Below are 22,827 nucleotides of genomic sequence, written 5' to 3'. Positions count from 1 at the left end.
TATGCCGGCATGGCTGGAAGGGAAGGCGGCAGGATTAGCCGCGGCTGAAGGGTGGGCCCAGGATTTTGGGATACCTGGGTGGGGAATGGGGAAGGATTCCAGCAGGCACGGATGGTGGGGGAAAGGGTCAGGGATTCCCACAGCAAAACCCACAGAAGCCGGAGGCTTGGGGGGAACATGAGCACCGAGAGGGAAGAAGACCTCACGGCTGTCTTCTCGCCGGAGGGAGCGCTAAGGCTTCACAGCTCTCGGTGCAATCGGAAGCCGGCATCTTGGTTTTCATGTGGCAAGACAGAGAAGGAAGGCGCACGCCTGGTGCCTCCGGCATGGGGTGGTTTTTAAAGAAATCTTGGTGTGCCGCAAGGCTGTGCTTCTGCAGCTAGGAGGTGGCACTCATGGTCGAGCATTCAGGTAGCATCTTCCTGCCACCAATGAGCCACACGCCCCACGGCCATCGAGCCCACTGCTTCACCTAGGAGGGCAGAGAGACCGTGGGTCACCCTTGGGGTGCTCAGCAGGCATTTGCTCCTGTCTGTGGTGGAGATGCGAGGGGGTTGATCCTACGGCTGTGGAGCTCAGGCCCTTCCCTTTCAAAAGACAAAAGCAGGGTTCCAGTCCTCAAGGTTCAGAATCAGGGGCTGCTTTGAGGCACGCCAGAAGGTGCTTTTCCATCCAATCAAGTCCTTTGGCAGTTGAGGGCCCAGGATTGTCCACAATTTAGGGCAGCCGCCAGGTTGGAAAAACCCCATTTCTCTTAAGATTGTTGGGGGCCAAACCCTGAGATCCTTCCGATGTCAAATAAGCAGAAAACCTTTCTGACGTGGGAGCTTTTTTTTTTAGCCATAAAGGCAAAATATTAGGTAGGGGAAGAAATCAACTGCTCAACTCTACAAGGCGTCGGAAGGCCAGCGTGAATGCCCATTGGCAGCGTCAAGTTTCAACCTTTTAATGTATGTGGGGTTTTCTTCTCACATCGATGGCTCCCTTTTTCTCCTACAGACCGACCCCAACAGTGACATAAGCTTCCTGCCAGTCCTTTCCATACAACGCTATGGGTACCAGGGGAAGCCACCCTGCGGAGGGAGGGTTTCCTCTCCCCCATGCCCCGGTCTCCTTCACGAGCTGGTGGAGCGCTAGACCAAAATGCACCGCCAGCTCAAACATCGCCATGTCGTGCGGTTTCACCGGCATTTTGCTGATGAGAAAACCTACTTGGTCCTGGAGTATTGCAGCCGGAAGGTAGGAGGGTCAGGAAGGAGGGACGGTGTCGGGGGCCGAGACCCGCGGGCTTGGCCCAGAGGTGGGCAAATCCCGATCTGTGCCGAATGGTTTCCTTTTGCTTGAAGTACGAGGCAAACATCGGGAGGCCCCGGTGTCCTCCCCTCCCCAGGAACTCTTCTGGCCCTTGAGGAGAGGGGCTGGCTTCGGGTGTTTCCCCCCCTGTGGGGAAAATGCAGACTGTTCAACAGGTGTGGTTTCTCCTGCCAAAGCAGGATGCAGGCAGACATTCAGCTACCGTGGTCTCCTTTGTTCTCTTATGTTCTGGACTCCCTGGGTTGACGCTGGGGTGGGGGACGTCCTTTCTGGGGGGGGGGGCAGGCAACAGCTAAGCCTCCCTGCCATCTTCCTCTTTGCTTTGCTCTTTCCCCCCCCCCCCGTCCCAGTCCTTGGCCCATATCTTGAAAGCCCGGAAGAGGCTGGCGGAACCCGAGGTCCGGTTCTACCTGAAGCAGGTCCTTGTTGGCTTTCAGTCCCTTCACCGCCAGGGCATCATCCACCGGGACCTCAAGCTGAGTAAGTGGCTGAGAACCCTGGGGAAGAGGGGGCGGGGGGGTCAGGATTCGGGAGGAGAGCTGGCAGATGTGGGGACGTGGAGGGGGGCAGTGCCCAGGGGGGTGAGGGGGAATGCAGGGGCATCTCTTCCAGCCGGGCAGTCGGCTGTGGCAACCCACCAGCCGGCACCGGGTTGACCTTGCTGCCGGAAACAGAAAGGAGGGAGAAAGCCCCTTCTGCCCGAGGGGGTTTGGGGCAGCCAGGGAGCACCCCTGTGAACATCTGCCTGAACGAAGGACCACGCATGTGCGGGGGGAGCAGCCCTGAAGGCCAGGTGGGCTCCCGTGGCCATCTGGGCCACTTGGCTCCCCCGAGCCTCTGGCCTCCTCCGCAGGCAAGTGGGTGATGGGGAGGAGGACAGGCTGGCCGGCTGCAGCTACCCACTGCTCACCCCCCCTCAAGGCTCGGCCTCGGCCCTGGGACCTGCAAGGGCCAAGGCAGCCTTGGGGTGGTGGTGGTTAAAAATACACACCTGACGCCTGTCTTGGGGCAAAGTAAATGCCTGCAGGGTGACCTCACGCCTCTATTCTGGGGCCTCCATCCAGTGGCTTGGGTTGTCGTGGCTTGGTGTGACGGCGTAGCCGGTCCTCTTCTCAGCTGGACGGAAACAGGAGTCCCAGGGCTCTGGTGGCGGAAGACGTGGCAGCGGCCTGAGGGTCTGCTGGGGTTCCAGAAGGATGAAGGGCTGCTTAGGGTGTGGGAGGGGGCCACGGTCCACCCACCTGCCCCCCTAAATATACCCCCAACACTTCCCTAACCATGGCTTTTCTCTCTCTCTCTGACCTTCCCCCCCCCTGTTCCAGGCAACTTCTTTGTCACCAAGAACATGCAGGTGAAGATCGGGGACCTGGGTCTGGCCATGTGGGCCGAGCAGGCCGGCCGGAAGCGAGGGTGAGCCTTTTGGGGAGCGCGGTGGGGGAATGGAAAGCCGCTTTTGCCCTCCCAGAGTGGAAAGACACACTCTTGCCAAGCTTTTCTCCTTGGAGGGGTGCGGGCTGGTGTGACGGCGCTGGTTCTCCCTTCTCCCCAAAGTGGTCTGTGGGACCCCCCAACTACCTGACCCCCAAGGTCATCACCAAGAAGGGCCACTCCTTCCAGCTGGACATCTGGGTTCTGGGGTGCACCACGTGAGCGAGAAGAGGAGCCGGACGCTCCCTCCGGATCGGGAAGAAGGCACAGCCTCAGGGCAGGGGGGTAGTGGGGGTTTTTTTGGGGGGGGGGAACTGAGCTTCACCTTCCTCTTCCTCCTCCCCACCACCAGGTACACGGCCCTGCCCGGGACCTGGGGTCATTCCACGGGTGTCTCGTCTACCCCCCAACCCAACCTCCAGGCGTGTTGCTTACTGTGTACTCCCCCCCCGTCTCCAGTCCTTCAGGTTTGTAGCAGAAGGACCTCTGTGCCCATTTGCCCCTCGCCAGCCAAGGGTCAGGCTGTGAACCCTGGGCCTGCCTTCTTGGGCTTTGGCAACCCTGGCGGTGATCTTTGCTGGCCCTTTTTGAGCCTCTCCAAATGTCTTCAGAGTCACTGCTGTTGGTTTCTAATGTCTTTAGTGGTGGAGTTGCCGCAGCCGTCGAAGCCATCGGTGCCTTTGGGGGGGGGGGTAGGCAGAGCCTGAAGCGGCCCGGCCCTGGCTTGGGGGCTTCAGCTCTCTCTTCGTTTTTCCCTGCAGGTGACGGGCATCAAGGCCCTGTACGAGTCTGAGCTGGCGGATGCCCGGCGGGTCCTGGACGAGACCGCCCGGGAGCGGGCAAAGCTCCAGATTGAAATCGGGAAGCTGCAGGCCGAGCTGAGCAAGAGGTAGGAGGAAGGGCGCCTTCCCAGACGATCGAGAGGGGTCTGAGGGATGTCGCAGCCATGTTTCTTGGGTCGGGGTCCCCTAGGTGAAAGTGGGCCAGGAAGGCTGACTGGGAAGGACCCGTGGGGGCGAGAACCTCCTGCCCCTTGTGTGGGCTGCAGGGGGTGGGTGGTGGTGGGACTCCGATCCTGGGAGCTGGCCGGGTAGCCTAGCACCTCACCCGGTTACCTTTCCTCCCTGGATGGTGGGGACACTTCCTTAAAAGTGCAGAAAGGGGTTGAATCGAGCTGCAAGGCGAATGGACGCATGCCTATCCTGAGGAGAGCCTCTAGATCAGTTTGGGGGTTGCAGGATCTCCTGGGAGAGGGATCGGGTCCCTTCCCTGAGGAGCCGCCCTTGCGGCCTCTTCCTCTCTCGGCTGAGCTGTCCACCGAGCTGGACAAAGTTAAGAGTTGCTGGTGCTGCTGGGAGGAGCTTCTCTCTTACGCAGTGGCCTGGGGGACGGCTGGCTCCAGCGGAAGAGCCTTTGGGGCAGCTGCTCTCCACTCCCGCTGCTGCCTTCCCTCTGCCCTGTTGGAGAATTTGTACTGAAACTCATGTGAATTCCAGTAAAACGCATAGCAAGAAGTGCCAGTCTGGTCAGGCAGAATTAGCTAGAGAAGTTCCCCTTTGATTAATCAACCAACCTGCCCCCTCGCCAAAGGCTAGCACTTAAAAGGAAAAAAACACTCAGGAGGCCTTTTTGTATAAAAGAAAGAATTCTATATTCTACTCCCGTAGATAAGCATTCAGGTTTCAGGTAGATACAGAGAGAAAAATAGCAAAAACGATGTTCTTCTCCTTCGCCCACGTGGCTTGAAGGATCTCTAGGCTCAGAGAGCCAGCGTGGAAGTGTTACATTTTCAAAAGCGTGTGCAAGAAGAGTGGGCAACAATGGAGGTCAATCACCTCATGGCCAGGAGGGCCAGAAACAGAGGTGGAGCTACCCTAGCCCTGCAACAACAAACTCCCTCTAACTGCTCCATCTGTATCCCCTTCTTCTGGTGTACTGCTCTCATTCCTCATCTCGTCCTCATCCTACTCTTCCTCTGGTTCGGTTTGTGAGGGCATTGGGATAGGTATGTCTAGGAGAAGTTGACTGTATTGATTCTGTTCATCAGAGTTGTCTAGCACAGTTCCTCTCGTCAGCCTTCCTATGTTCATCAAAGTAAACCACATGTCTTGCGTTAACTTCACCAGTTCTCAGGTTCATAACTCTGTACCCCTTGACACTGGAAGCATACCCAATAAGAATTGTTTGTTCAGTTCTAGAGTCCAGTTTGTGTCTCTTCTCCTTGGGAACGTATGCAATGCTTCCAAAGACTCTAATGTGTGAAATGTTTGGGACTCTACCATGCCAAAGTTCAAAGGGTGTTTCCGTGATGCTTTTTGTGGGTAATCTGTTTTGAAGGTACGTAGCAGTCATTATCGTGGCACCTCACATCCGGCTGGGTAGCTCTGCATCTGAAAGCATGCACATAGTCATCTCTAGAAGAGACCTCAGTTTTCTCTCAGCCACTCCATTTTGTTCTGGAGTATATGGAACTGTCCTTCTGTGTAAAATGCCTTCCTCTTCAAAGAATGTCTGTGTGCGGTTCGAGATGTACTCACCACCATTGTCTGACTGGAACGCCTGAGGTTTTCTTCCAAATTTGTTGCTTACCATAGCCACATATTTTCTTAGATGTTCATGGGTCTCACTCTTGTCCTTCAGTAGGTAGGTGACACAGTACCTTGAAAAGTCATCCAGAAATATTAGAATGTATCTGTTGTTTCCCATTGATGGCACATTAATAGGCCCACATATGTCAGTGTGGATTAATTATAACACTTTTGTGCTTCTTTGTTCAGTACTTGAGTGAAATGAGAGTCTGACCCTTTTTTCTGTAAGACAATTCACGCACCTGGTTGTCCTGTTAGTGTCACATGGCTTTATCTCAATTCCTTTGGCGAAGTTCTTGTTGTGCAGTTCCAGGATTGCATTCGTGTCTCTGTGTGCAAATCTGCGGTGCTATAGGTCCAGGCTGTCCACCTCTTCTTGCATCATCTGGGCTGCGTTGATTTGCACCTGTTCATCTAAAAGACGTACTTTAAAAATACCATTAGATTCATAAGCTTCCAAATATATTTCATTGTCCTTTTCAACAGTGCATTTTTCACCATCAAAAAGTACTTGAAAGCCTTGTTTTGTCAGAGCAGAAACACTTTTTTTACAATCTAGATTTGGAACAAACATTACTTCGTTCACAGTGCTTGCATAGATCTCATCCTGTACTGGACACACTAGAACACCAGACCCCTTACCTTGGATTTCTACACAGTTCCCATCAGCCATCTTAATTTGTCCATTGGCTGATGAATCAAAAATTTTAAAAAATGTTTTATCATTGGAAGCATGTTGTGAGCAACCACTGTCAATAATCCATGAGCCTTTATCTTTCTGGTAGCTTGGCGTAGCCTGGTAGGCGACGAATGCTCTCTGTTTGATCTCTCTATTCTGTTTCCCTGTGGCTCTGTCTCCCTTGTGACTAGAGACATTCTTTCCCTTGTTAGCTCTTTGTTCAACCTGGTGAGAGCTCCTATTGGCTGAAGCCTCTCTGTGGGCGGTCACAGTCCTTTGATTTATGTCCTGGCCTCCCACAGGACCAGCAACTGTTACGTGATTGGTCGTGGGGCGGAGCCTTTCTGTGGCTCCTGTTCTGAAACAGGTAATTTGATCCAGAAGCATCTTGAGAAGTTGAACTGTGATCAATGCATTCATCCTTCAGAGCATTAACAGATTCCTCAAAATTCAGCCTTCGCAGGGTTACAGCTAAGCAAAAAGGTTCAAAAGGCTCCCCTAGGGATGCTAATAAAAATCCTTTCTTGGTTGCATCAGACATTTGAAAACCAGTTGCATGTAATTTGTCAGTTAAATTAAGAAATTCAGATATGTGTTTATAGCCATCTTTCTTGTTAGTTAGCCGCATCCTTGTTAAATCTTTAATCAGGGCTATTTGCGATCGATGGGATGTAATTCCAAAGAAGTCCTCTAACTTCTCAATCATTTGTTTTGCTGTTTCGCAATTTTGTACATGGGTTAGCTGTTCATCGCTTAAATTGTGGTAAATTACAGATTTTGCCATCTCATCCTTGTCTTCCCACTTTTCAAGAGCTTTGGCTTCTGTGGGCTTCTCTGAAGTTAAACATTCCTTAAGTCTCATGGCTGATAAATCTGTTAGCAATCTCTGTTTCCATCTTTCAAAGTTAACTGTGGTGAGGGCTGGCAATTTCCCTAAATTTTCACTCCTGTCTGCCATTCTGAGTTCCTGCCTCCTTCTTAGCAACGCAACAACAAGCAAGCAACTGCAGAAAAAAAAAAAAAAAAGATCTCTTCAGCTAGCTTGGTTTACTGAGAGGGGGGGGGAAGGATGCATACACTTTTAAAATAAGCCCAAAACATACTTCTCAGCTAATCTGTTCCTTTTTAGCTGGCTCTACTTTCTCTGGGCCACATAACCTGTTGGAGAATTTGTACTGAAACTCGTGTCAATTCCAGTAAAATGCACAGCAAGAAGTACCAGTCTGGTCAGGCAGAATTAGCTAGAGAAGTTCCTCTTTGATTAATCAACCAACCTGCCCCTCGCCAAAGGCTAGCACTTAACAGGAAAATAACACTCAGGAGGCCTTTTTGTATAAAAGAAAGAATTCTATATTCTACTCACGTAGATAAGCATTCAGAAGGTTTCAGGTAGATACAGAAAGAGAAAAATAGCAAAAACTATGTTCTTCTCCTTCGCCCACGTAGCTTGAAGGATCTCTAGGCTCAGAGAGCCAGCGTGGAGGTGTTACATCTTGAAAAGCGTGTGCAAGAAGAGTGGGCAACAATGGAGGTCAATCACCTCATGGCCAGGAGGGCCGGAAACAGAGGTGGAGCTACCCTAGCCCCACAACAACAAACTCCCTCTAATTGGTCAGTATGTAAACAACCACTTTAGCAAGTTAGTTTGTGTGCTGAAGGCCCTTCCCCTTAGAAATTTACATCTAGATTGCTTGACCATCCAACATGACCCTTGACCCTCCTTCCCCCCCTCCCAGTCAGAAGAGGCCCATGCGGTGGTCAAGAAGCAGTTGGAGAAGGAGACCCTCCTGCAGGTGGACCTTGAGAATCGCTGCCAGAGCCAGCAGGAGGAGCTGGGTTACTCTCACTCTCTATACGGTATATATACAGAAAGAGAATGGAGATAATCCATTCTCTATGATCTTCCTGCCACCCCATAGCGTTGCTATTGGGGTGCCTAGTTTGACCACCAGCAAACCTCAACTCTCCTTCCTTTATCTTGGGTTCCCTCCTTCCCAAAAATGTCTCGGCAAACCGGCTCTCTGCCAAAACAAGCAGAGGTCAAGGAAACAAGGGCTTGCACGGGTATAATTTATTTTGTTTGGAAGGGTGATAGAACAGTATTACAGGAGGTGGGGGGGGAGCATATGACATCCACATTTTCTGGCCACGCCAGTTACCACGGAACCAGCTCCCCTCTCTCTGCAGTTACACACACATACACACGAATCTCACAGCCACCAACTTACTTGCGGTTCTGCTCTTTGACTGCCATCCGCATCATACTTTGGATGCACTGGGCCCGATAGTTCTCGTAATGCGTCTCCCGCATCACGTATTTCAGGTCCTGCATGTGGGTCCACACCAGCATGGTGCGCAGCTTGACAAAGTCACTGTGAGCCGGGACGAGGAGCAGCCACATAAGCCCACCAAGAAGGATAAACAGATGGAATCGATGGCGGAGGGGGAGATAACGGCTGTTTTGAAAGAAGGCTTAACAGAACCTGCAATGTTCAGGGGCAGTATACCTCTGAATCAAGTATTAATGTGGAAAGGTTTCCCCCAACATTTGGCCTGCCTAATTTGTTTATTCCATTTTCTCTCCTACATTCCACTTTTTTCGTTTTTTGCATCCCACAGTTAAACAAATCTGTGAATGTGATGGTGTTTTTAATTTTTTTTTAAAGGGGGGTCGAATCCTGAATCCTCCACCCATGCCAGCCAGATTGGCATAGCTATTTGCAGCACAGAGAAATATGGGTGCAAGAGGGAACAGAAAAATAATCTGTATTCAAACATCCCACTTGACCACGGACCTCCTTACTGGGCCAGTTGCACTCTCTCAGCTTCACCACCCTCAGAGGGCTGTTGTGCAGACAGAGGTGGTGAGCACATTGCCTTTGAGGCGCATGGAGGAAGGGAAAACAAAATGATACACACACACATCTGGGTCTCTGAGTGATAGGTAGGGCATGGCCCAGAGACACACAAGTCACGGTGGAAATTCCCAGAGTTACCTTCCACGACGGCCCACTGGTAGAGCCTGCCACGAATTCACCTGCTTTTCACCTCCCACCACTTTGTTGCTCCCAATCACGGCAAATGGGATGCTGTCCTGAAAGAAAAAACGTGGGGGGGCACCCAGAGGTCAGGCAGAAGTGACAAGAGGTGCCCCAGCTCTATTTAGTGACTTTTGCAAGGGTGGCTAAGGGAGGGGGGGGTCACAGGTCGGGGAACCCAGCCCTACCAGGAACGGCTGGAGATAGAAATTGATTATAAATTTAATGAATAAATCAACGGTTGGTGATCATAAGAAAAGATTGAAAGGCGCCCTGAGAGCCACTGCCCGGTGTCTGAAGGGCTGCTCCCGGGAAGACAGAGCTTCTCTGTGGGGGTACCATTCCCAAGGTTGCTAAGCCACATGGGTGTTCTAGTGAGGGAAAACTCTCCTAGCACCCTGTGGCTGATTCTGAGGGGAGGAACTGCCACCATTCCTCCTCTTTCTCATTATCATAGAGAGCTTGCTATAGAGGCCTTCCCTTAGGCCAATCAGAGGGCTTGTTTAATTGCCTTTCTCCAGGCCAACCCTAATAACATGATGTAACCATTGTCCTATCTGAACCCTGTCTACTATCTGTAATGCTGTCACTACCTGTGACCTTGTAATGTTATAAAAGAGCAGCCTCCTGGGGGCAGGGCAGAAGAGACGGACAGGAGAGACCAAGGGCAGAACGTCACAGACGGAGAAGACTTCTCATTCTGCTTCCTTGCTGAGTCGCCCACCAGGAGTACTGCTGGCAGACATCCATCTGTGTGTGTGTGTGGCTGACTTCTTTAATCTATTGCTAAGAGACTCTTTGCTATCCATTATCTGGTGATCACCACAAAGCCCATCAGCCGGCTCATTGCCTGAACCCAACACTTCTCACCTCGTCCCTCCGCAAACCAATGGGTTCAAAGCACAAGGAAGGAGATGGTGACTAAACCTTAGAAAGAACTTTCTGATGGCCAAAGCTGTTTCACAGTGGAGCACTCTCCCTCGGAAGGTGGTGGGCTCTCCTCCGTTGGAGGTTTTTAAACCAAAGATGGGGGGGCAGCTGTTGAGGACGTTTGAGTGGTGGATGCCAACTTTGGCAGCGGGTCAGACTGGCTGACCTCTCAGGTTCCCTCCCGAGTCTACCTTTCTATGAGGAACTCAAACAAGGCCCTGGGTAACACACGGTATGGTAGAGAATACAGGTTGTTCCTGGTCTAAGTAAGGGGATGCTTTACCCCAAAATTCAGTTTTTAGAGGTACCTTCCCTTGCCCAGACCCCTGTAACATCCAAGGGGGTGGTGAGGAATTCTGCAGAATGTAAGTCCTCCACCGTGACCGGATTGGTCAGAGGGATAGAGAGGGAAATTATGCGTCGGGTATAAAAGTTGTTGTTTGTGCGTTGTAACGGCAGAGACCATACTTGCCGAGGTGTGCTCTCTCTCCATGGCTGCAAACATGAAAATAAAACCATTTATTTTTGTACCGGAGCTTTCTGAATGTATAAACATAGGATTTGTACAGCCTTGATAAAGACATTTTTCTTTTCGACACCTCTGCCAAGATAGGATTTTTTGGGTAAGAAAATTAGCAAGATGTGAAACAAGAAAATCAGGATACAGTGGGGTCTTGACTTGAGAACTTAATCCGTATTGGAAGGCAGTTCTCAAGTCAAAACGTTCTCAGGTCAAATCTGCATTTCCCATAGGAATGCATTGAAAACCATTTGATCTGTATCTGCTCTTTTCCGTCCATAGAAACTAATGGGAAGCTGCGATTCTGCCTTCGACCACTAGAGGGGGATATTTTGTTTCTTTTTTTTCTTAGGTCAAGAAAGGTTCAGGGAAGGCAGGGAAAATACAGTCCAGGCAGTACAGTACCAGGCAGTCCGAAGACTGTCTCCCAATCCACCCTCTAAACGCTGGGAGGAGTGAGGAAGCAGACAGGCACCCTTTTCACTGGCCAACAGTTAACTGAAAGTTCAAATTTTGCACTTTCCCTGCCTCCCACGTGGTTTTTTTTAGTTCTTAACTCAAATCTAAGTATGTAAGTCAAGTCAATATTTTCCTATGAGAGTGGTTCTTAAGTCAAAATGTTCTTAACTCAAGCCGTTCTTAAGTCAAGACCCCACTGTAGCTAGAAATGTTCATTGGGGTTCCTAAATAACATTGCTCACTGTCATTCTACACCCCCCCCCACGCGCATCCCCCCATCTTACCCTGAAATTCAGAGAAAATAGTCACGAAATAGTAACAAGGACAGGGGGGGAAAGGGGGCACCTTCTTGACCTCTGTGGGAAGGCAGGAGAGTGACGCATCCCAGAATATTCAGTGAATCTTGGCACATTCCACCGACATGGCTGCTTTCTCCACCCAGGCATAGCTCCATGGCCGTGCTGAGATTCTAGCTCTATTCCCCCTGCACCACTAAAACACTGTATCAGGATACCAGGCGGTCTCATCCAGATGCCCCCCCCCCAAGGCACCAGGACTGTAGTCAACTGGTTTTTGTTTCCTTGTTTTGCTTTGGGTTTTCCTTTTTTTAATTTTCGGTGCAAAGATAAAATCCTGACTGTAAGGAATGATAGCTCGCACCCCCAAGCTTACTGAGAAGGAGCAGGATGCGGCAACGGAGGAAGAGGCCACCTGGGTCTTGGGTGCGAGAGGAGGCCTCTTCATGCCTGGGGCTACTTGCTACGTGTTCTCCTCTGGCGCTGGCGCTCTCATGGCCTCTTAGGGACAGAAGATGAGTCTGATGGTGCCAGGACCAGCAAATTTGTTCTGAGCTCAGCCCCGAGACAACCTGATGCCTGAACATAGAATAGAAGGGGAATCACATATGGCACCAAATCATGTGCCTGTTCTCACGCTGGTTATAAGAGCAAGCACACCACCGGCCAAGCGACAGGGGCTCTGCCAGGGTGGGAGGGATCCTTCCGTGTGATTCCACTTCTGCTCTGCATTGACCAACAGGATACGGCCCATTTTTGGGTGATGACCTAAGACATTTGAGATCTTGTTCCTCAGCCATGGGCAAAGGTGGGAGCCAGACAAAAGCTTGTCTCTTGCTGCGCCTGGCTGCGGCAAATGAAACCCAAAGGTGGCAAGGGTGTGAAGCTGCAGCAAAAAAGGCTGACACAATGACAACCTGTACTAAATCTGCCAGTCCGCTCAGGGCTTATCTGAGCAGCCGAGACCGCATTTCATGTTCGTGGCCAATTCCGCAGCATCCCAAATTAATCTGACCTGCACCGCGTGGGGTGGGTGGGGTTACTCTATTTTGCCATGATTACTCCTTTCCATTCCTTATTCTGCCAAAATGCGGTGTGGGCTACCTAACCCGTTCCCTTCCCCTTGCCTGATTAGAAATCGTAATCAGCCACTTGGTGCCGCTCCTAAGATCAAATCACAATCACCCGCACCCTTTTCAGAATCTCTTGGCAACAACCATAAGGACTAGAAACTTGGGTTTTTAAAAAAGGAAAGGAAAGGGGGAGAAAGAAAGCAAAGACTCAAGGTGAATTCCATATTCAGGGCAGCATCCTGTAAATATTCTGTGTTCATGGTTAGGACAAGTGCAATGACTCTACTGAAAACATAATAATAATAGTAGCAATAGTAGCAGTACAAAGGAGACTAAAAATGGATACTGAGACATTTTATCTGCATCTTTGGGCGAAGAATCATTCAGGAATGCAACAGAGGCAGTAAAATAATAATAATAATTCACAATCAACAGCAATAAATAATTAGAAATAACGAATATGTAGGACCCCCATATCCACGGGATCAGTACATGTGGTGCCTGTGATCTGTTGCACAAAAATATAAAAATTTAAAAAAACAGAAATACATGTTTCCAAGGTGTATTAACAAAACTGGCCACTAGGGGGAACTAGAGATTATGCAAAATATAGGTTTGGGGGCATCCAGGGTACAGAGGGGTAGCTTCAAACTGATCCCTTGTGGATACTCTCTTCCAAAGGAGAAAGAATTATTATTATTATTATTATTATTATTATTATTATTATTATTATTATTATTATTATTATTATTATTATTATTATTATTATTATTATTATTATTATTATTATTATTATTATTATTATTATTATTATTATTCATCCTAGAATGTAAGAATAAAAAAAGACCTGTACACCACCATGAAGGCTCTGCATACATTGGTCACTCGTCCCCCCCCCCACACACATATTAGCTGTTGGACATTCACAGCCATATCATCTGCAGAAACAGGAGGCAGTAGGAATTTTTCTCTACATGCTATGAAAAGCATCCTTTGCTGGTTTGTGAAAATCAAAGTGCTGCTAAAAGCAGAGAAGCAAGACAGGGAGGCGCTTTTTCAGATCAGCCGGCAACTCTACCTTATGCATTTGGTGGTTTGATACTGCGGGAGGGGAAGTAGGGGGTTAGAAATGGGTTAAAATTTTGGGGATTCATGGTTTCTAAGAGATATGAAAATATTCACTCCAAGATTACAGCAAGCAGATTTATTTTCATGTCTGCAGCCATGGAGAGAGCACACCTCGGCAAGTATGGTCTCTGCTGTTACAACACACAAACAACAACTTATATACCCCACACATATTTTCCCTCTCTGTCCCTCTGACCAATCCGGTCACGGCGGAGGGCTCACATTCGGCCTATCACACGACGCCAACACAACATAGGCCCTTATTAGTCTAAACTGCCCAAACTCCATTTTGTAAAATCCTCCATTTTGTAAAAATCATCTTTATTACTACAGTATATTGTGAACTTAGAACTTCATAAACTAGTTTTATATCATAAGCACACCCGAACGCCTTCTCAGAAACCGGGGGGGGGGGGGGAAGAGAGCTAATGTGGGGTGGCAATTCCCAGAATCACCTTGAAGGAGGGATCCCTGAGGGAGGGGTCAGCTTGAGCCCGGTTGGGAAGGAGTCTCGCCTCTCTTCTGTCTGGGCGGGAAAAGAGGCCCGCTGAGGCCATTCTCCTCCCCTGAGAGAGGGAGCCCTTCCGGGCGGCTACTGCTGCTTCCACCTGTTGATGAAGGAGGCAGCGGTACTCCGATTCGGTTTCCGGATGGGCAGCAGCTGGCCTGTCGTCAGTCCAGTGTGGTTCGGAGGGAGCTCCTTCTCTGCTCTGCCTCCGGAGGGAGGGCACTCCAGAGAGGCAGCCCGGGACCCCGCGGAGACGGGCCGCTTGCTTGCTTGCTGCCTCCCTCCCTTGATGGAAAAGTGCACAGATATTCCGATTCGTTCTCTGGGTGCAAAACAGGCCTACAGCTCCCTTTCCACTCGAGCTGAAGAACCGAGCCGAGGCCTGCTGGCGAGAGAACAGATCGGGCCCGAGTCTCCGGAGCCACCCTCCACACCTCGACCTTTGAAGATGGGCTCGGGTGAAAGAAGGGAGCCAGTTCCATTTGAGTCCATGTGTCCTTGAGGCTGGGCACTTGTCTGTGGATGAGCTTCCTCAGGGGCTGAGACGGGTCACACTGTCCGGCACCAGTCGCTTGCTGAGAAGGACAATTTCCAGGTGCTTGGAGGGAATCCCTCCTTAGAGGAGACCCCTGTGCCCATTCCTCCTCGAGGCCAGAGCCAAATATTTCATCACCGGCTTTAACGAATCGTTCAGGGTCAGGCTGCTGGGGATGTACTGGCCTTCCATGAAGAAGCTCCTGGGGTTCGCGTCCCTCTCCGACCCAGGCCAGGCCCGCTGGCCCAGCTCCTTGCATCGCCAGGGGCATCCGGCCGGCGGACATGCTCAACTGCCCCAATTCGAGGCAACATCTCCCACACCGGTAGTCCACTAAGGTTTGTGGTGACATGCTCTGGGCCACCGGCCTCCCTCGCTGTAGTGCCAAGCTGCTTTCTCCTTGAGGGGAGCGGTCTTGCCCGTGTTGCCCCCCCCCCCGACCTCGAACAAAGGCTCTGGGAGAGCTGGCTTTCTCGGCTTTCCAGGAGCCGGTGGTTCTCACAACACTTGCAAAAATTGCCAGCTGGTCTCCCAAGCTTGCCTTGAGGATCACAAAGCCCTGATGTCAACCTCAGGGACTGCGAGGTCACCTCAGCCACCGCCACCCACCCCAGGGAGCCACGGGCCACCTGCCCAGCAGGCAAAGATCCCAGCCACCTTTCCTTGGTGCAGAAGCGCTTTGAACCCACAAGGGCCCGCAGGTGAGAATTCCCCGGCAGACAGGTCCTGTCCTATGGCTTCAAAATGCTGCAGAAACAAAAAGGAAGGAAGGAAGGAAGGAAGGAAGGAAGGAAGGAAGGAAGGAAGGCCAAGCAATCCGCCCTTAGAAACAAAGTTCATGGTTGTAGCCATGAGGAGCAATTTTGGAGCCCAAGTCTCTCTTGATCTGTGGCTTAAAGGTTCGGGGCTTCTCACAGCAAATGCTAAGGGGCAGGTCTGCACCCTTCTAACAGCAAATGTTGGCACCCTCCAAATTTCGCCACCCTGGGGCAACGCCCCGGCTACGAAATCTAATGACACATTTCCTTGAAGGCTACCACTGTGGTGTGAAGGGTTAGAAAGTAGAAGTGAGCAGTCCGCAGAAATAAAAATAAAAGACAATACTGTAACAACGGAAAGAAACAACAGGCTAACAATGAAAGTGGCGAAGAAGAGAAAAAAGAGTTAACAGAAGGAGAGGGGGAGAGGAAGATAGAGGTGTGTTTGGCCGAGGGGGAGTGGGAGGAGTCAGAAGTGACAGTTGGGGAGGAATATAAGGATGAGGAAGGGGTCGTGTGGTTCAGTTCGGTGGTAAAGGCCTATGAGGAGAGAAAAAGAGAGGAAAGATGGAGAGCATTCGAGAAAGTCCAATTTCAAGGATTGGTGAAGGACTTTCCGAATCTAAAGGTGGGCAGTTTATTGCCTAACCCTCCTGATCCTCAAGGGATACCCCAAAGAATAACTGTTCGGGAGTGGGACGTGATTGTGGCCCCAAGGGAGGTCGAACTAATACGGGCTAGGGAAAGTGCAGCAGCATCTCTACCTGAGGGTCCAGATGATAGAGGATGGATCCGTCATCGATGTTGTGGAACAATCTGTGCTGTGAGGAGAGTCCCAAGCCCTTGGATGGCGCCCAAGGAACCCCGTGGGGGGCCACACCACTGACTCAATGGGACATTAATCAAAGTTTGAATGTTGTTAATGACGGCCAGTTGCCGGTGTTGGAACCATTGTTATTGTTTGAAGAAGTGCAGGTGGATGTTGGAGAAAGTAAAAGTTCTGATGTTAAATTTAAAAAGACGCGTCCGTTGTCATTTCACGCCGCCATGGAGGGGTCGCCTGAGGGAGATAACAAACCTTTTCACATGTGGTGTATTTACTTATTTTGTAAAAAAATCTTGCATGCCACCCGATTTGACTGGTCTGGAAGACAGGATCCACACGATGCTGTTGATCATGTGTGTGGGGAACGAGGGCCTAACCAGATTGGTGGGGGTGGACTAGATGCCTCTGTCGTTCTATTCCAGCTCAACATACCTACCATTTGTTTGCTACAGAGACCCTGGCAGGGGGCTGAACTAAGGATAATTTCACCTCTCCAATGCTAGGGAACGCTAAAGAGAAAACTAGACCTTACAGGTAACCCATAATTAGAAGAGAGTTCTCCTGAGAAGGAAAAGACTGCCTCTTTTTTTTCTGACTGCCATGTGTTCCCATTCTCCAAATCAGCTTGATCTTGCTTGGTAATTGGTTGTGAGGAGATGCACTAGTAAGATTTACTATTTGTGGACAGGTTCGTTTTCTGCAGGAGGCGAACCCTGAGTTTGCGCAGGAAGAATAGACGGAGGCGGCTCTGAATGTTCAACATGAGTCTTTTTATTATCCAACAAACTTAATTCGACAGCTTCAAATGGATCTAATAACTCTGGTAAGATCCGGTAACTACGGACGTTTACATCAGGAGTCATCAAATCACTTCTTATAGAGGGGCCGGTCCAAACCGTTCCCGATCGGTCATAGGCCACAGGGTGTGTGTGCTCCTCACGGCACAGACTGTCCCACAGCATGGGTGTCACGCCCAGTCCCCCTCGCGTTGTGGACAGAATAAAGAGAGAGTGGGACGGATCACCCTCCGTCCCCCCACGTTGATTGCGAGGATACTCCCAGATAATTAAGTCCAACTCCTCCCCCCCTTCGTCAGCTAGACACACCTCCAGTGACTCTTTGCATTCCACCTCCTCCTGTCCTATCTCCACCAGTATCCCTTCCACGCATCTGCGGTTTTCCTCAGGGATATGATCGGTAGAGGATGGCACACTAGCCTTCACTCCTTCACACTATTAATGAAGGCCATATATTCAGGGCCTCTCTGCAGGGGGAAAGATGGGTTAAAAATTTAAAAAAAGAAACCCATGCTCCAGGTTTGCCGTAAGTGCCAGAGTTTAGAAAAATGGATACTTCTATTTTTTGAAATAAATAAACACCTGAACTTTGGAGAAAAAAGGTCAGAAGCCTGTTGGTGATTAATTAATTATGCAAAATTAACTTACAGCAACTAGGTTTTCAAAGGAAGTATACGTTTTTAAAGAGTGATTTTACCATTTCCACTCCTAGTGAATTTTAAGCTTCTGTTGTTGTTACATGCTATCAACGTCGCCCCTGGTTTAGGGTGACCTGATCTCTGAAATGCGCTGTGCTCAACAGCCCTGCACAGCTGCTGCAAACTCAACCCCGTGGGTTCTCTGATGGTGTCAATCCATCTCACATTTGGTTTTCCTCTTTTCCTGTTGCCTCCGACTTTTCTACAGAACCTGGAATGGGGAGGGATTAATGATTGTGGCACTGTTCAGAGATCAATTCACATCCCAGGGTGGCAGCCCTCTCTTGCTTGTGCTACAGAAAAAGCTTTATTACTATTACTGTTGCTTGATGGTAAAAACTTTTTTTTTGGAAGGGGTCAGAGAATCTGAGAGTTATTCTCAAGTTCATCTTCGCTTTACATGTGCGTTATGTGCCATTCAAGCTGACTCTAATGGGCCTTTCAAGGCAGTCATATCTAAGGAGTGGTTTTACCGGTTCCACACCCTCAGTGAGTTTCCACGCCTGAATGGGAATTGGAACGCAGGACTCTGGAGTCCCAGTCTGTCCCTCTCTTAATCACACTACACAGGGTATCACTGAATATCTCTAAAACCTATAGGCTTTAGAGAAAGGTGCAAAAGCCTATAGGTGGAAAAGTGCAGAAGAGAGCGACTCAAACGATGACTGAGCTGGGGCACCTCCCTGAGGAGGAAAGGCTACAGTGTGTGGGGCTCTTGAGTCTAGAGGAAAGGCGCCTGAGGGGGGACGTGATGGAGAGGTATCAAATTCTGCAGCGGATGGATAAAGCGGATAGAGGGAAGCTCTTTTCCCTCTCAGGCAAAACCAGGGGACCTCCACTCCAATGGAGTGTTGGGAGAGTGAGGACAGACAAAAGAAAATGTTTATTGACTCAGTGTGTGGTTAGTCTGCGGAACTCCTTGCCACCAGATGGGGTGATGGCATCTAGCCTAGATGCCTTGAAAAGGGGGTTGGACAGATTCATGGAGGAAAAGTCTATCACAGGTGACAAGCCATAATGATGAGGATGTACAATCTCCAGGCTTAAAAGGAAGGTCCCTCCAAATTCCAGATGCAGGAGAGGGGGATCAGGAGACAGGTGTCTAGTTGTCTCTTTGCTCCCAGAGGCATCTGGTGGGGCCACTGAGAGATCCAGGATGCTGGACTGAGATGGGCCCTTGGCCTAATCCAGCAGGGCTCCTCTTAGCTTCTTGTGCGGTTTTACTATTTCCCCGCGTGTGCAGAGAGAGGGAGAAAAATGTGTCTAATTTTCTATATTTTAGACACAGACTGGGTTTTAGCAAATTAAAGTTTTGTGTAGCACAACAGCAGTTTAAGGAAACTCTTATGAGGAGCATAATTCTCTTGAATAATTGAAATATAACATCTATGTACAGCAGGGGTGAGCAACATCTGTTGCCCCTGGGCTCAATTTTTGCTGCACGAGGCTATCTATAAGTTGCAAAGTCCACCTCCTTCTTCCCAAAGTGGCTAGAATTCTAATTCTGGTTTTCAAAAAGAGTTATTTTGGGTGTGCGCGTGTGTGCATGATTGTATGTGTGTTTGCCTATGCGCATGTTCAGTAATGCCAAAGGACCCTGTAGATATTTTGTAAGGTAAATCCCTACACCTGGAAGAGCAGTTGTTCACATTCTTTTCACCAGGAATCTTGTAAAGTTTTAAATTTCTGGTCAAATTCCTTTGTGTGATGCAGTAGAAGTACAGAGATCCACAGAGCAGATGCGACAGGGTTCGTCACTAGGGTATGACAGTTCCTTGATTTTTGACCCGGGGGGGGGAATGGAGGAGTTGAGTTCTTTGGAATAGAAATTGATTAACAGCATTAACGGGTTTGTCAACAACAACTTCTGCAGGGCCAACATGGCCAACGACAAACTGTCACAGGAATCTTCCTCAGCAGGGAGATGGTCCAAACCTCTCTTCTCACACAATTACCTTCCTTGTTTCCCCAGACCAGAGAATAGAGATTAATCCTGCACTGCATGGGGTTACACTCTCCCTGAAAACTAAGGCTTGTATTTTAGGACTCTTCCCTGAGGACTTGTGTGGGGCTGAAGGAGAGGACAAAGGAGGACAAAGGAGATGAAAATGGAAGGTAGAAATTTGGGGAAGACAGTGGAGGGGGGCCCTCACCCTCGAGGGGGCCCTCCAGTTTGAGCAGCGGGGTGGGGGTTTCCCAGAAGGAAGGGCCCCCACGGTCTTTCCTCCAGCCCGTCTTTCCTTGGGACAGGTGGCCCCGAGGGCCCTTTGGCTGCCTCAACGCCTTTCTCGGCCCCCGCTTAGCGCTTTCTCTCTCTCTAGGCGAGCACCGCAGAGGAGCGGATCCAGGAGCTGGAAATGCTGATGGCCGGTGAGCGTGAGAAGTTCCGGAGGATGCTGGATGTCAAAGAGCGGAAGATGACTGAGATGCGGACCAGATGCAGCAGCAGATGATGGAGTACCAGGAGCTGCTGGATGTCAATCAAGCTGCTCCTCCACATGGAGATCGAGGCCTACTGGAAACTGCTGGAAGGGGAGGAGGAGAGGTTGGTGCGCCCTGGGGGCAGCCAGACGAAGCAGGCCTTGCTCACGGCATGGGCCTGGGACACACACACACACCCCTGGCCCTCCTGGGGTGGCCACGGCTCTCGTGGCCCCGGGCGGGGCGGCCCATCTTCACTTCCCAGCTTTTCCACCCCTCCTGGAGGCTGAAGCTTTCCCGAGCCCCCCCCCCCGGCCGTGCATCACAGTCTTGCGGGCCACCTCCTCCTCCAGCAGCACTTCGGTCGCAGGCTTGTCCCGGGGGAAGCGGAAGCGGGTGGAAGCTGAAGAGCTCTCGGGCAGCTTCTCCAGCAGGATCAGGATCGGGATCGGGACCGGGAGTAGCAGGGCCGGCAGCAGCACCGGCGCCGGCAGCACACTCCACTTTTGGGGTTTTTGCAACAGGTGGGGGAGCCTCAGCTCCCTTGCATTTTCCAGTCCCGTCCTCTGCAGGAGCATTTGGAAGCGAAGGAAACCTTGGCTCCCCCGGGCAGGTGACCTGCTGGAAACATCTGGAAGGATGTCTGCGATCCCACTCTCGTCTATGATTCAGAATCTCATCCGCCATTCCTTTTTCTGGACTTGATTGCCAAAGCGTATCACAGGGGCTGCAAATCCCCGCCCGCCCGCCTGAAGCCCTCCTTGTGACCATGAGGTCCAGCTCCCGGATGAAGTCCAACCCCCGTCACCCTTGCGGAAGGCGTTTGTGGTCTTAACCTTTCTCCCCGGCGCCTCCCCTCCAGCACGCAACGTTTTAAGCTGGGCGAAGAGGTCCATCGGCGAAACCTCTCTAATAGTTTGTGCGGGGGGGGGGAGACTTCTGCAAAAGCTGAGCCAGCCCCTCCTGAGGAAAGGGAAGGGAGGGGGCCATGGGACAGGGGGTGAGCTTTTGCCCTTCCGGGCCACCTCCTCCTCCGAAAATGTAACTTTCTCTCTTCCTCTCCCCCCCCCTCCAAAGTCTTTATTTTTAAAACAAGTAGCTGAAGGTTGTACAGTATTTGGAGAGAAAGAACACCAGGAAGGTCTGTAGCCACACACACATGCTCTCTCCTTCTCTCTCTCTCTCTCTCTCTCGGGACCCTCTGCTTTCCTTCGGCTTTGCCACGCAGGGATCCTGACCAAGGAAAGGAGTGGCAGGTGTCCTCCTGCTCTGGGGGGAAGGCTGGTTTTTTTGAGGGGGGAGTAGGTTTTGGTCTTCCCTCCTTTCCCTTTCCCCCCCACCTCCAGAGGCCCATGGGCTGTCGAGCAGCAGACACTGGGACCCACTGGATTTTAACTGGGAGATCTGGTTGGGCTCACCCCCCCCGACCCAGAACTACTACATATTACTTTGGAAACACGCATAGCTTTATACTTAATGAAATGACCTTGTGGTTTTATCATCTTAAGCCCATTTGCTTAACGACGATTAAAACAGGGAAGTCCAGCCAGCAGGCGGTTGGGCAGAGGTCCCCCGGTCACCCCCTCGTGGACGGCTGTCCAAAGTTGGTAGGCCCTCAAAGCGGCTTGAGGAGGTTTGCTTTCCTACAAGCCCCTCTCCTTACTAGAACTCTATTTTTGTAGCAGGTGGTTGTACCTTTGTTCCTTTTGGGCACGTGTCATTTTTTCCCCAAGCAAGACACGAGCTGCTGGTCCAACAAGAAAGGGTGACGGGTCCTGTCCAGGCTCCCCCCAACCCCTCCCAAAAGGGGGCCCGTGATGGGGCATCTCCCTGATCCCAACTTTCCCGTTTCGAAGCTGCCTTTGTTTTAAAAAGGTAAAGGTTCCCCTTGACAATTTTTGTCCAGTCGTGTTTGACTCTAGGGGGCGGTGCTCATCCCCGTTTCCAAGCCATAGAGCCAGCGTTTGTCTGAAGACAATCTTCCGTGGTCACATGGCCACTGCGACTTAGACACGGAACGCTGTTACCTTCCCACCGAGGTGGTCCCTATTTATCTACTCGCATTTGCATGCTTTCGAACTGCTAGGTTGGCGGGAGCTGGGACAAGTGATGGGAGCTCACTCCGTCGCGTGGATTCGATCTTACGACTGCTTGGTCTTTTGACCCTGCAGCACAGGCTTCTGCAGTTTAGCCTGCAGTGCCACCACGTCCCTTTTGTGCCACCACGTCCCTTTTGTTTTATTACTGTGGAAATGCATGCCAAACGTCTTGCGTCTTTTTTCAATGATTTATAACATATCCATTTTTTGGGACTGGAAACTTTTGTACAACCTTCGAGTAAAATGTTTTGCATTTTTATCCAGGCTGGTGTGTTGTTCATCTGGCAGCCCTGCCCCCACCCCCACCCACTGGTGAGCACAGTCAGGTTTCTGTCCCTCATGATCCCATTGGCATTCTTGGTCTGGAGCAGAACGGGTTCAGTGGAGCCTACGTGAGGGAGAGAGTCTGTGATAGGTCCGTCAGTCAGTCGATCGGTCGGAAGAAGGAAGGAAGGCTAATGATGGGAGGGAGGAAGGGATGAAGAAGCTAAGGAAGGAAGGAAGGGTTTGAAAAGGGAGATGCCTTCATCCAGGAGCCAGAAAATGCACCCACCGGGAAGCGATGGGGCTCGCCATGCAGAAGTGCTTGTGTTCCGCTGAGCATTTGAGCACAAGGGGTTTTGGGGCTGGGAAACGGCCCTTGTGGGGCAGTTGGGGGGGGTCAGCTTGTAGAGAGAGAGAGAGAACGGGGGGAGGGGTCCAGGCCCCTCTGGCTCCTGGATCCTTCTTAGG

The 22,827-nt window shown here is 50.7% G+C and overlaps 2 protein-coding genes and 1 long non-coding RNA gene across 7 annotated transcripts in view; 2 read left to right on the top strand and 1 right to left on the bottom strand.

The window, feature by feature from the left end:
* LOC110072486 (ATCAY kinesin light chain interacting caytaxin) overlaps positions 1 to 22,827 on the top strand; it is a 39,535-nt gene that overhangs the window by 143 nt on the left and 16,565 nt on the right. The window lies entirely within an intron of this gene.
* LOC140701676 (inactive serine/threonine-protein kinase PLK5-like) lies at positions 44 to 22,354 on the top strand. 3 transcript variants are annotated; one of them, XM_078379513.1, is made up of 6 exons: positions 44 to 1,239; positions 1,665 to 1,794; positions 2,637 to 2,724; positions 3,504 to 3,631; positions 7,746 to 7,866; positions 8,333 to 22,354. In XM_078379513.1, exons 1-4 carry the CDS (start codon positions 1,144 to 1,146, stop codon positions 3,505 to 3,507), a joined length of 318 nt encoding a protein of 105 aa, XP_078235639.1. In that variant the 5' UTR covers positions 44 to 1,143; the 3' UTR covers positions 3,508 to 3,631; positions 7,746 to 7,866; positions 8,333 to 22,354. The 3 variants fall into 3 exon arrangements, with proteins under 3 accessions (XP_078235639.1, XP_078235637.1, XP_078235638.1); XM_078379511.1 differs by lacking the exon at positions 7,746 to 7,866; XM_078379512.1 differs by having other exon boundaries at positions 7,746 to 22,354.
* Positions 4,369 to 7,750, bottom strand: LOC140701677 (uncharacterized). The gene is made up of 2 exons (XR_012080589.2): positions 7,373 to 7,750; positions 4,369 to 7,013 (listed from the first exon to the last, which is right to left on the bottom strand). It is a non-coding gene; the product is annotated as an uncharacterized LOC140701677 (long non-coding RNA).

Source organism: Pogona vitticeps, chromosome 7 (assembly GCF_051106095.1).
Source record: "Pogona vitticeps strain Pit_001003342236 chromosome 7, PviZW2.1, whole genome shotgun sequence".
NCBI lineage: Eukaryota > Metazoa > Chordata > Lepidosauria > Squamata > Agamidae > Pogona > Pogona vitticeps.
The sequence above is the reverse complement of the archived record's forward strand: the minus strand, read 5'-3'. Positions and strand labels throughout refer to the sequence as shown.